The sequence below is a fragment of the Phoca vitulina genome, unplaced genomic scaffold (assembly GCF_004348235.1).
Source record: "Phoca vitulina isolate PV1807 unplaced genomic scaffold, GSC_HSeal_1.0 scaffold7, whole genome shotgun sequence".
In the NCBI taxonomy this organism is placed as follows: domain Eukaryota; kingdom Metazoa; phylum Chordata; class Mammalia; order Carnivora; family Phocidae; genus Phoca; species Phoca vitulina.
The window spans coordinates 10,212,264-10,226,108 of record NW_022589710.1 but is presented as its reverse complement, the minus strand read 5'-3'; the positions used below and the strand labels follow the sequence as shown (position 1 = coordinate 10,226,108).

At 40.9% G+C, this 13,845-nt stretch overlaps 1 protein-coding gene across 6 annotated transcripts in view; it reads right to left on the bottom strand.

The window, feature by feature from the left end:
* The window catches only part of NPAS3 (neuronal PAS domain protein 3), an 839,936-nt gene that overhangs the window by 51,534 nt on the left and 774,557 nt on the right, over nt 1–13,845 (bottom strand). For all 6 annotated transcript variants that reach the window (XM_032404923.1, XM_032404924.1, XM_032404925.1 and 3 more), the window contains one exon: nt 12,858–12,976. In XM_032404923.1, coding sequence (XP_032260814.1) covers nt 12,858–12,976 — 119 coding nt within the window. The remainder of the gene's footprint in view (nt 1–12,857; nt 12,977–13,845) is intronic.

The window sequence follows — 13,845 nt, the reverse complement described above, 5'->3', positions numbered from 1 at the left end:
ACAAAAGGTGATGCTGAAGAACGAAAACTAGAGATCATTTTTGGTTACAATGGACTTTTCTTTTGATTTTCCAGTTTATTATGATCTGATAAAGCTTGTTTTTGAAAAAGTTTCCATTATGTGGATGTAAAGCTTTGGGGGAAAACCACATTCTGAAACTCTAGTTGGAACAATTAAGATTAGTTATTTCATATTAGTCTGGAAGGAACTGAAGTAGATAAGCTCTAGGGTCAGCATATGCCTTGTTCAGCTTTCTTTAAAGGCATGGGGAATAATAAAGCTTTCCATTTTATCTTCAGTGAAATAATACTGCTGAAATATCACCTCATTTTTGATGTCAGTGATGATTTCTTCTTACCTCCATGATGTCAAAAGGGAATTATTATTATTAGAATGACAGATTACTAATGATGCTGTAAAAAAAAAGAGGAATAGCCGAAATCATTATAACCCAAACATCCAACATATCCCTTCTTTTCTGAGCCTCACTGTTGGGTACCGTGAACAGAGTCACTCTGTGATCCTGCAGCTGTGTAAAAATTATTCTAAGCAGGAAGTAAATCAAGAGCAGGTGCCTATGAATTTTCACTCACAGAGCACCATCCTTTTAAAGTTTTTAGAACTGGATGGCATGATTAGGAGGTATGATTTATGTATGCAGGAGGGAAGAGCTTCTTTGGGGGGTCCAAATGTCTCGTGAGCTGTTGTGGAACACTTCCACTGCTGCCTTCCCAAGAGGAGACCCGTGTGGAAAGGAGGACTGGATGAGGGGCTTCCCCAGCCTTAGGCTTCTGTCAGCACTCTATGGGAGAGGGGCAGTATGGTCTAGTGGTTCCGGGCTATACTCCCTTTCCACCTACTGACTTGGCTTGCTGTCAGTTCATGTCGACCTCTAAGTTTTAATTCACTGTGGATGACCTAAGGGCTCTCTGCTTGAGAACGCAGAGATATTGGGCACTGTCACTTTTGTGTCTTAAAGATCAAATCCACAGAACCTAACATTCCTCCACTGCACCAAGGTGCCTGGGATCTGGCTACTTGGGTCCTCAGCCCACCTGTATCATTCTCCAGATCTTTCCAGTGGAAAGAGAGGAAAAAAAAATACTGTTTCATAGGGAAGATAGCTTATAACCAAACAACAATTCAAGAATAAGAATGCTTTCCATTTCCATGATACCTTCCTTTGAAGGATTTGACAATTATAATATTGTTAATTCCATTCAGCATTAAAGAACATTTACCTAGGACTCAACCTGCAGGGCTATTTCAGGTAGGTTAAAAGTTGCAGTTCCTTTCAACTGGAAACTTACAACCATTTCAGACAACGCTGACAGAGATGTTCATCATTAAGCCAATTGTAAAAAAAAAAAAAAAGAAATTAAAGGGGAAGATAGATGAGTCTAATAAGAACATAAAATGTGTGTTATGTGGCATAAAAAGAGGGGTGAGTACATATTGTGTTGAGTTGAGTAAAGAAAAACAATTTGTCACTGCTCATGGAATAAGGCAAGAGAGTTACTCTCAAAGCACCATTTTATTCTTGTGTTCAACTTGGGATCTCACTTGATTGCTCAGTGTAGTCTATTCATAGTGTCTACAGAGGACAAGTTACAAAAGTTCATCTAAGAATTACAGAACCTTCCCCAGGCCTCTTCTCCCTTGTGGCAAGGATTTGGTTAAATGTTTCCCTGAATATTTCAGGTTCTCAAACCAGCACTGGCTATGAGTCAATATGGCAGCTCTTGGTAACTCTGGGTGGCCTTTGTGAGAACTTCCTGGCAGCTTTAACTGCTCTCTTCCCAGGAATGAAGCTGCTCCAGATTAGGCAGACTTCTCTATTCCATTCCACCTGAGAGTCCCAAGGGGCTTTCACCCTATTGTAGAGAGTAGAGCTAGAGGGGATGCAATCTCAACCAGCAAATGACTAAAGAACACTGCAGGCAAATCCAATTGTTTCCTTTGTTTCCACCAAGGAAACAGGAGCCCAGAATAATCAGTCTGTTTGTCCAATGTTGCATAGCAAGCAAACAGCAATGTGCTGGCGTGGGATGAAATTTTCTGACACCCCTCACCAGGTGTGCCCCTAGTAAGCCACTCTGTTTTCATGACTTCTACAAGGAGTCATGAGTTTGAAGGACATTTGACAAGGGGCTGTTGAGAACTGTTAAATATATTCAGAACTACCAAGTAATAATCAAGTGACTCTTGATTGTGCTTCCAGAGTTCTAGCCGCTAGAATTGGGTACAAGTGGGGTACAAGTTAAATACATGTTGATTTTTAAAAAACTGAATATGAGAGCATGAAAAAGATGTCATAGAATATGTCAACCATGAGTACAGCCTTTTTAAAAGAAAAAGGAAGAAACCTTCAGCTTGTCTTCCTGGCAATAGGGCCTGGAAACTCAAAAAGTGATATAATTCCAGTGGCTTCATATTCTCATCTCTAAATCCCCTTTAAAGGAACTAGCATCATGACCCAAAGAAGCAATATATTCTAGCCTTCATACAAATAATGACCGGTATTTACAAGTTCATTCATTTTTAAACAAATGTTTATTGAATTCCTATTATGTCACCGAAACTCTTGTGGGAGCTTAAGGCTTACACTGTGATGGGGAGACAAATTATATACAGATAAATTTATGACATTGTGTTAAGTGCTATGAAGAACAATAAGGCAGCAGGATAAAGCAGATGATGGGGTACAGAAGGTGTGCTTGAGCTATTTTAGATGGGGTGGTGAGGGAAGTGACACTGGGGCAGAAATCTGAATGAAATGCAGGTGTGACCCATGGGAATATCTGAGGACAACCTATACTCCAGGGAGAATAAAAAGAAGGTACAGAAGCCCTGCTGAAATGGAGGTATAAATACTGCTATCAGTCCAGCAATAGCTTATATGGATTGGTTCTCTAAACCATTTCCAGCAATGATGCTTCCAATATGGTAACCTGGAGATATCCATTGTCCACTGGTAGTTCAGAAGACCCCCACACCCACAGTAGCAGAGGGTTGAGAAATGCTAGTACAGATGATTCTTTTGTTCAAGTAAGAGTCTTGTAACTCAAAGCACTTTGCAAGGGCCATTCTTTTAGTCTGATGGTGGAGGGCATTCATAGAGCGATAGGAAAGATGGGACTAGTTCTTTTTCCCCCAGGAAGTCACAACATGAGAAGACAGAAACTCCAGAATCCTGGCTATTTTCCCTTATTTGGAATGAGGCAACACAATTCCTTCTAGAATGTTGTATAGTAGCTCTGAGGTGCAGGTTGGGTTCAAGCCACAGCGGTAGTTTGCCTTCCCCTGAGGGTTCAATTTATGTGTATGCAGATACTTTAACCAAACCACAGAGCCTTATGGACTACAGAAGCCTAGAATCTCCATTTATCCCAGAGATCAACAACATCAAATTGGCCCTGCCTCTACTTTACTTCTTGCATTAAAGGGCTATATTAGTCTTGCCATGAGGCTAAATCAATTCCAAGGAAAACCATGTGGTATGTGCTTCTTTGGTTAAAGGGACAGATGACGTATTTCAGTCATATTTTGTCTCTTAAAATCAAATCAATATTCAGGACACTTAATCAGGGAGAAATTTCCCAGAAATAAATGCATTTTCTACATTCAGAAGAAATCATTTATTATTCCAGAGCTCATATAACTTCCAGGAGATAATCCGAAATATTATTGATGACTTACTATTTTCCACAGTTACAGGTGCATGTGCAGAGGTGTAGAAGTTAAGATTTTGGACTGTCTAGATCAACGCACAGTACAAGTTCCATAAACATTAAACCTCACATCTGGACATATATTGCATGCTTACTATGGGGTCAGGCATTGCGATAGTACTTTCTCTCTATCATGTCACTTTATTTTACAGTACCCTCACGAAGGAGGTTCTACTGGGACTTTCCAAGAGAGGGAACAGATGCTTAAAAAAGTTAAACAATTTACTTAAAGAGTCAGAAATGACAGGACTAAGTCCAAATCCCCAACTGTCTGACATCATAGCCTCTGTGCTTAATCACCATCCAGTAGGGCGGTTTTCAAGTAACGAAGGTCAAACAGAGTAAGGTATTTAGAAGCCCCTGAAATCTGTACAGAGTGACACACCTGCTACTTCAGACCACTGGAGCAAGAGGTGACTTTAGGGAAACAGCAATGGAGGGCCTTGGCTGGTGCTGTTAGGGCATTTCTCACATTGAGTGCTGGGTCCAAAAAGCGATCGGCTGTGTTTGCATTGACTTCTTAGTTCTTCAGATTATATCTTTTTTTCCTTTTAAAACTTTTTTATTGGGCCAAAGTCTCGTAATAGTGAGATTATATTTTAAAAAATTATCAGATTGAGAATACATTTATAGGGACATTGATGATAATTCTGAAGGGCATTAGTTCAAGACATTAGATACAGAAAGGGTTCTTAATTTCTGCATCAAAGATTTCATTTTGAAAATGGTCATCACTTTCATTATTCTTAGCTACCAAAGGCTCAGAAAGCCAACCTGGAAAGATCTCGCATTAGTCAAAGATGGGATGCTCTTACTTCTCCTGCCTTCTTTCTAAAATCCGTATGATGAAATATGAAGTACCTGTAAGTTAGCAACGTACTTGGGCTGCAGTTATTGACATACTTAGAATTTACAGTCGCTTCACAGAATGGCTAGTGATTATGCCTCTAGTTGGTAAAATAGCTAGCTGATTAGTCCCGGCAGAAATGACATATTCCAAGCTAGAACTACTGTCATGCCTTGGTAATGGGAAATAAATTCTTTAAGATCAGAAACAATGTCAGTTGTATTTAAAATGACACTGGAAACCACATTGTAATGGACAATTGTGCAGAGGTGAGCAGGGAGTAAAAAGAGATAATAGGATTTTAAAAATTTGATTTTATTGGTTCTCTCCTCTATTTGCATTTTTCATCAGGATAACCTCCGCCTGTAAGTTCTACCCTGGACATTTTTTTCTCCTTCAATTTGTTCTGGGTGTCTGCATTGATTGAAAGGCAATAAATGCGTAGTCTTTGGAAGCCTGAATGGGTTCACAGAATTTTTGGTCTCTCTGAAAAGTCATCTATTGATTTGACAAGACAGTTACATTTTGTGCAGTTTGGAATACTGTAGTCATCATTTCAAAACAACACAAAGCCAAAGCAAAGCCTTCAGGAGAAGTACCGATATGTCTGGACATCTGGAACATCTCTGAATCTCAGATTGGGGAAAACATCCAGATGGCACCTAGTCTGTCCACAATTGACTAGGAGGAGGAGGACTCCTAATTGATACGTTTAGTGTATGCTCTTAGACATCTCCAGAGAAGGACCACTACCACATTGTCCCTCACATTAGTGCTAGGCTTACCTCTAAGATATACTTCTTCTGGTACCATTAAAATTCACTGCATACAGTTACCCTCTTGGGCAAAGAGAACTCCTTATAATAACACTTCATTTATTTTTAGCCATCTTTGAGAAATCATGGAGTTGTATAGGAAGGCAGGATATCAGCAATATTGGTCTAATTTTCAGAAAGATAGAGCCTCAAAATGTTAATATCCAGAAAAATGTTCTTTAAAGATGACTTAATAGAAAGAAAATGGTAAATCGCCAAATGCCAATATGAAGTCAGGATGAATGGATGATGTTAAAATGACTCAATTTTTTGTTTTCTGAAAGGAATCCTCAACTGATGGTCCAAGGGAACGTTGTGGATGTGGTACATTCTGATTTTAGTAAGGCACTGGTAAAGATGAACAATATCCTGGCAGGCAAGATAAAGGAATGTGAGCCAGATCACAGTATGGTCATTGGGTTTATAGGTATTCCAATGGTCACATCTAAAAGACACAGATGTTAAGTAGCAGGGTCTCTAGTGATGTGTTAGATGGTTCAGTACTGTCAGCATTTTCATTGCTATCACGGTAAAAAAGAGAACGTGCAATTTAATTCAACTAACATGTCTTGAGTGGCAACAACATGCAGGGTACTGGGCGCCTGGGTGGCTCAGTCGGTTAAGCGTCTGCCTTCGGCTCAGGTCATGATCCCAGGGTCCTGGGATCGAGTCCCACATCAGGCTCCCTGCTCTGCGGGGAACCTGCTTCTCCCTCTCCCACTCTCCCTGCTTGTGTTCCCTCTCTTGCTGTATCTCTCTCTGTCAAATAAATAAATAAAATCTTTAAAAAAAAAAAAAAAAAAAAAAAAAAAAACATGCAGGGTACTGTGCTGAGGAAAGAAAGTAGAATAAGAAATCACCTGGTATCCAATGTGGTATATTGGAAAGAAGAAGGCATTTGAATCAGAAGATCTGGATATTTCTCTGTTTCATTATTTACCATCTATGTGACCTTAGACAAGTCAATTCATATTTCTGTGCCTCAGTTTAACCTATCTTCAGGTTGGGAAAATAGGGATAATTACCTAAAAGAATTATTGTGAGTTTCATATGAAATTATATGACAGTACTTCATAAAAAGGAGAGAAGATGCTTAGTTGAGCATGTGCTATCTCACTTGACCTGTAGGAAACTTCTTCAGGTTATATATTATTATAACTTCATTTTACAGGTGAGAAAACTGAGGCACAGAGAGCTTAAATAAAATCTTAATGCTATTCTAGCACGGAGGAGGAGGGAATAGGTGCATCAAGGAAGATGAAAAAAGAAGCGATATTTGAGTGGTGCCATATTGGTTGTGTAAGAATTTTCCAGGTGCAAGTGTGGCAGAAAGGCATTTTAGGAAAAGAAAACAGCATGGTCAAAAGCATAGCAGTGTGAATGTGCAGATATACTTCAGGAAAGATAAATGGACAGATTTTGCTAGACCATTGGTAATAATAGCTCCAGGAAAGAATGATGGAGACGGTGGTAGAAAAGGTAAGCTAGGACCAGTTTCTTGATCATGTTGACACTAGGAACCACTGACGACTTAGGAGCAGATACAAAGTAAAGATCACTGAGGCTTTGGGAAGATATTCCAGGGAGAAGGGTGCAGAATAGAATGGAGAAGCAAAATTTTCTGGGAGGTAATTTGGGAATTTCTCTCAAGAGATCCAGAGATAGGCTTTAAGCTAGAGTATCGCAAATAGAGGTAGGTGGATTCAACCAGTTTTGGTGGCACATTGAAGGGGCAGGTGATCAAGAGAGAGAGGTTGATATCTTAGTTATTGTGGATTTTATCAGCAAAGCAAACCAAGAACTAAAATTCCAGATGATTGAACTTGTGAGTAATAATTCCCTTCTAGTTTGCTATCGTCTTGAGAGTTGTCAATATACACATTCAATTAAGAATACATTGCATAAAAAAAAAGAACAGATGGTGACAGAACCCCCCCCCAAAAAAGAATACATTACATATGAAAAGCCTTCAACTTTAAAATTGACCTAGCTCTGATTTTGACATTGAAATCCTGGTGATGCAACTTGCACACCTAAATGAATAGGAGGAAAAGGAGGCCCATTTACCACTGAAAATAACTCTTCACTACAGATGTCATTCTTTAATATTAGGTATCATTTTTATAAAAAATGTTTTCTGAGAAATACCTTTTCAGAAGATTATCTCTATCTGCATAAGGGGGTCAAAATGTAAATCTAGGTTTTGTACTTTTGCAGTCTAGGAGTTGATGTTTTTTGCAACAGGACTTCAATATGTATTAACACAAAATGAATAAACGGCAAGGAGAAATGAGTAGGAAGGAAGAGGCTATTGTAATTTTGGGTGAAATACATTCTGGAAGGTGTACTCATTTGGTTTTTTAATAAGTACACCAAAGATGTCCTCCTACTAAATAAGGTTCTGTAACCTGAGATCACTGGGTTCACCTCAGGGATTCAAGAACTTCCTGATGCAAAATGAATTTACCTTGGGAGAGGCTCTACAGATTTAATCAAATCATTAATGGGATTTATGACACCCCAAATAAAACAAATTACTAGGAAAATTAGGGGAGTGCCTTTTCCAACAGAACAGATAGAACCATGAACTTGAAAAAAATGAACAAGTTCTAATTTAAAAGGCATCTCTGTGTTTAGGGAAGGTGAAGAAGAATTTGCTTTAGCTAATTAGCACACTCTCATTTTTTGCTTTTGTTACTTCCTGTCTAAATACAGGTATTCTTAGAGCTGAGGTATATCGGCAGTCCTAATAAGCTAATGAACCTACAAATTATTTTCTCTATTACCTAAGCTTTCTGACTCTTTATATCATAATGAGCCCAGACTGGTTACAGAAATCATTTAGCTGGACACTTAGCTACAGGCAAATCCATACCCAAATCATACCAGATGGGGACTGTTTTTTGTTGTTGTTGTTGTTGTTGTTGTTTGTTTTGGGAAGAATCGGGAGTGCCCCCTTGCTCCCTCAGTAATCTGTTCCTATATGTCCTAGCAGGACCCCTTGGCATGGGAGGGTTTTCACCTCTGCGGTGAGTTGAGAGACATTCTCAGTGTTCTATAAACATGACAGAGATTTTCTCTCTTTGTCTCTGTTTCCCAGCCCAGGATGCTCCGCTCTGCAGTCAGAGTTAGGACATCATCATGTGTGTGGATAAAAACTCCAGAAATGACAGTGGTGCTGGTGGGCATTTAAGAGTAGATTAGAAAACTGACAGTCCCAGGCTAACAGAAACTATCCTCCAAAGACAGGAGCTAAGGAGGCGACCCAATTAGTCTTTACTTCTCTAATTTCCCTGATTACATATCTCCTTTTACCCCCTGTGCTATACCTAGTAAGTTCCCCCAGACATAGACCTAATCAAGAAGGCAGAATATTGATGCAATGCAATTTAAAGGAGAGCTGTGTTACACTAAGATATGTGGCCAACAATGGGACCCAAACAAGAAGAAACCCCTGAGGCATAAAAAGTGGCTGGTCCAGATAACGTGCTACTGTGGATTTCAAAGCAAATGAGGACAGAGACAACTGAATGTCAGCTCACGGCTGGGAAACTTCATTGGCAAGAGGGCAACTTTCCCGGGGCCCGGGGCGTGCAAGCAACAGCAACCTATACCACACTCTCTACTTGAATTTGCAGAATCAGAGTAGCACTTCTTTGGCTAGAGTTCTTGGTCGTGGGTTCCTGGGTGGGTGTTAAAAATCCCTAAAAAGGAAGGTAAATCCCTGCAAATCTCCATAAAGGAAGGCTGTGGGACGTGCTGAGCCACAAGAGAAGGTCTTAAACAGGCCAGAGATTTTTCTTTTAAAAAAATTGAGATGAACTTTCCGTATGTTGAGGTCCAGCTCATGCTGAGCTCTTCTTTGGACTCTATCTGTTAAGCAGTGAAGCAGAGGGTGGAGAGGGCAGACTCTGGAGCCTAACTGCCTGGTCAGTCTTGGCTCTTCAGTAGCTACTTAAGAGCTATGTGTACGCAGGCAAAGTACTAAGCCCATTAGAGCTCAGCTTCACCACCTGCAAAATGGGCACAACAATGGTATGTAAAATTTGAAGAATGCCTGGCACAGAGGAAGGTTTTTTTTTTTTTAATGTTTTATTTATTTATTCATGAGAGTCAGAGAGACAGAGAGGCAGAGGCAGAGGGAGAAGCAGGCTCCCCGCCTAGCAGGGAGCCCGATGCAGGACTCGATCCCAGGACCCTGGGATCATGACCTGAGCCGAAGGCAGACGCTTAACCATCTGAGCCACCCAGGTGCCCACAGAGGAAGTTTTTGAACATTGCATGGGTTAGATCAAATAAGTATGAAGTGTTGGGCAGAGTACATGTCAGAGAGTCAATGTTCGACAGGTCTTACTTTTGCAGGCATTATTACTGTCAGTGATAATAACAACATTAAAGAAAGAGTGGCAGCTAAGGTGATGGACAAGGTCAGAAAAGTGTATGTGCCAAGGTCACAGGAAAAATGGGGAGAAGTATCGTGGCCTGCACTGGGCATGGCTTAACATGTTGGAGCTTTTCGGAAAAAGAAAGAAGCAAACAATGGTGATAAATTAGGAGGAATATTGGGAGTGTGTGGTGAAATTATCATCGCTGTTTCTTTTTATTTGTGCTTATTGTGTGGTGGTGGGGTGATTACCAGTTTTATTTGAATGTTTTATAAGCTGTTAGATTTATTTACTGAGAACGAACAGATAAATAGGGATGTTATTCAGCTGTGTCATGTCATGGGCTCCCATCAGCTCTTCCACTGACTTGCAGACAAGGTTAATTAAGGAGGCAAGGGCATCGTGGAGGAGGAGGGGTAGAACTGGATCTGTAGGACGATTCATCTCATTGGGGGAAGAGTAGATGAATCAACTCTCGTGTTTGCAGTCCTGGGGAGGGAGGTAAGGTATTGGATGGAGACTTTCGTGATGTCTTCGGAAAGACATACCAGCAGGATACGTCAGAGGAGTATGATCGCCTCAACATTCTAGGATTTGACGGAAATAGGAATAACTCCTCTTTTCTAATCCTGGATGTTCACGATTGTACTTTTTCATATTTTGTTTCTCGAGGGTGCCTTCTTACAGCAAGGTGTCTTTAATCCTAAGCCCAAGGAGCTCTGCAAACACTGTTCTTCCATGTTTCCTTGGTGGTCTGTTCTCATTTACCACTCACAGGTGACATGTCACCTCCTCAGGGAGACCTTCTATGACTTTCCTATCTCAAGTGGCCCCCCCCCCCCCAGCCACCCTCACATAATCTTGCTTTACTCTCAGCATAGTAGTGTAGCCTAATGGTTCAGTGCACAGGGTGTAAGACCAGGCTCCCAGAGTTCAAACCCCAGCTCTGTCCCTTCAATGTGTGAAGCTGGGTATGCTAATTAAACCCCAGCCTTAGTTTCTTCACCTGTAAAGTGGAAACAATGAACACTTTTTTCTTCTGGGACTGTTGCGAGGGCTAATGCATGCACACCGCACCATGCCCAGCATGTTGTAATATGTCTACTACAGTAGTCCCTATTGTTTTGGACTTCATTGCTGTCTGATATCACCTTCTTCATTTATTGTTATTGACTGTCTCCCACTGTTGAATCTAAGTACCACGAAAGCAGGGACTTTTTATTGTTTAATGCTGGGTTACAGGATCTAGAACAGGCTCCAGAGGAGGAACTCAAGAGAAATTCATTGAATGAATAATCTATTAATATTGAAGAAATGAGCTTGTCCATTTTCAGGCCACGCAGCAAAAGCAGCTGTCCTGAGCTGACCGAATGACAACACAGAAAGAACGCAAGCTCTTTGCTAGGGGTCTCTTGCCTAGACTGAAATACAAACTCTTTCTCTACTTGGACAGTCCGCTTTTTTTGTAGATTCAAAATTGTGCAGGACTTTATGATCTCTCATTGGTCATGTGAAAGCAGTAGTTTTTTATTCAAAAAATTAAATTAATGATACTGAAATATACTAAATATTGCTTTGTCAAACTATACTTCACCTCCCCCACCCTTCCTCCCTCCTGAGACATGCCCCCTACAAACCAGTAAAAACCACTAAAAATGACGAATGAACACTGATAGACAGAACACAGGTGAAAGGAAGCCCTATGGCTCCTAAAAACTGGAAGGCCAAGACTGCTACCATTTGCTTCCATTACAATGATTCTAACCACTCTACCTACAGTTTGCTTCCAGAATTCCAAACTTGCTCCTGCTACACACTCCGTAACTCATAAATGTCTTGGGTTCGGTAAGGCAAGAAAAATCAAAATAATCCGAAGGATAGAGTCGGGATTTTTTCCTCCACCATATCCCTTTGTAACGGGCCTCTGTAGGGTAAAGCTCCTGCAGGCGGAGCTGCCTGGTGCCTCTCCTTTGCTTCAAACCCTGTTAAAGGTTAAGCATGTTCCACATGTGCCCTTCAGACGGGTAGGACAGCTAAAGGTCGTTCATGGAAGGGCCTGCTTCCCTACCTCCTTCCTTTTTCTCTCTGAAGAATTCATGTCAAAGAAAGTACCCGACTCTGACTCTGGCAGCCGCTGGTTTCTGATGACTTATATATGGTTTTTAAGCCCAATGCTAATGACTCTTAAGCATCCCTGACAATGCTACAGTAACCCTAAAGAACTGAGCTACCAGGCGCTCTCAACTCGAAAACTGGAAAAGGTTGTGCCGGCCACATCTCTCGTACATTTGGTTGCTGCGTGTCCTCCTGCATATAGTAAATATTGTTTGGGAGACCGGTTAGTGTGTTGTAAAATTGATAAGATTCAGGTTGCCAAAGGCATTTCATAAATTTCATAGGTCTTAATTTATGTTGCTATAGTAACTGAAATGTTAGAATTCCCCGAGATTAGGAGGCTTTTGTATCCTTACCCTTAAAATGATAATAATGTAGATTATGACTCCAGACGTGGTCTTTGCTGTTGTGGGGAAACATATGCTTTGTATGTTGAGTATTCTGTGGATGCTAAGGTATGATTGAATGTGCAATAATTGTAATTTCAACCAAGATTCCTGATGCCCAACCTGATTTTCTTATTTGCATATATGAGTCTTGGTGGCCAAGAGGTTAGTAAAATGGACAGTCTTTCTCCAAAGAGAAAGGCGGAATTTGAAGGGAGAAGCGGAATTCTTACAAGTAGCCGTTCTAGAATGCTCATCTTAAGGACTGATATGAATTTGGTTCACCTACCCCATCAAAGGGAATTTCCAGCAAGTGCTGAAGACCTTGGTGTATTATTAACAAGTGTTTTAAGATAAGACACTCTGTTGAGGGATTTAGTGCCTCAGCAACATCTGAAGTGAGAATGAGAGGTGTAATGAAGCCCGTACCTTGAGACAGGAAAATAACTAAGAACCCGATGGGCGGCTCAAGGTCACAGGCGTTAATTATATGGACCCAAAGCAGCCGGGAAACTGGATGCAAATGACCTAGGATTGACCTGAGACAGAAATACGTCCCTTCCCAGAGCCCAGCTTACCTTATATCCTGATGATTTGATGTGCACGCCGCGTTTGGTCAGAGTAGATTTCATTCGGATGAAAAAGGAACGCTCAAGGGTGTTGTCAGTGGTAAGCAGACTGGGGCTGGTTGACTCCACTGAAGAATACAAAAATATATACACACATGATTTAGATGTCTACACAGCCCCTCACAGCTACTGCTCAGGTGCAATCCTTGAGTTCACTAAAAATAAATGACTGATGGGTGCTAAGAGCGTAGTAATCAATTTACCTCATTTAGAAAATGTTTACTTAGCAGAAAATAAAAAAGAAAAATTAATGAATCCAAAGTAACTCCATTCCAGTTTCTGACAGAAGCTTTTCAGGCCTCTTAACTTCCAGCAGCTCCCCAAGTAGGGTCTAAAGTAAGTAAGGGCAGCACACCTCGAGACTTGGCAGGTGCACATGCACGGAATAGTCATGAGAAAGGAAGACACCATAGATGTAAGGAATCAACCAAGACTGAGGCAGAGAGGCTGCTGATGAAGAGTACAATCACTTGCTCTTTGTTCTTCCTGCAAACCCCTTCTTGTAACATTTGCCCACTGGGCAGTTCTGAGGACCATGGGACTGTATCCTGGCCGGGATCCTTGCCCTCCTGAGCTGGTCTCCTTTGTTGTGGGGAATAAGAAAGCATAGAGTCTTCTCAACTGACTCATGATAGAGGGCTGAGAGTGGGATGTATAGACAGAAAGGAATAAAAAACCACCAACAATATCAACTGTCCACGACTGTTTCTAATGGCAGCTTGCCCTCTGCCCCCATCGGAACAGGGTATTAACAAATAATAGTCTCCTCTCTTAAGCAAGACAATTACTCTTTCCCTTCATACACTTTGAGACTAAGTGGAACACTTCTTTACTTCTGAAACTTAAAATGGTAGTGTGCAGTCTTGTCGATCTAAAAACACCTTTCGGCAAACAGGCCACACGGCCACATAACATGGCCACATCTTCTAAGGGATTT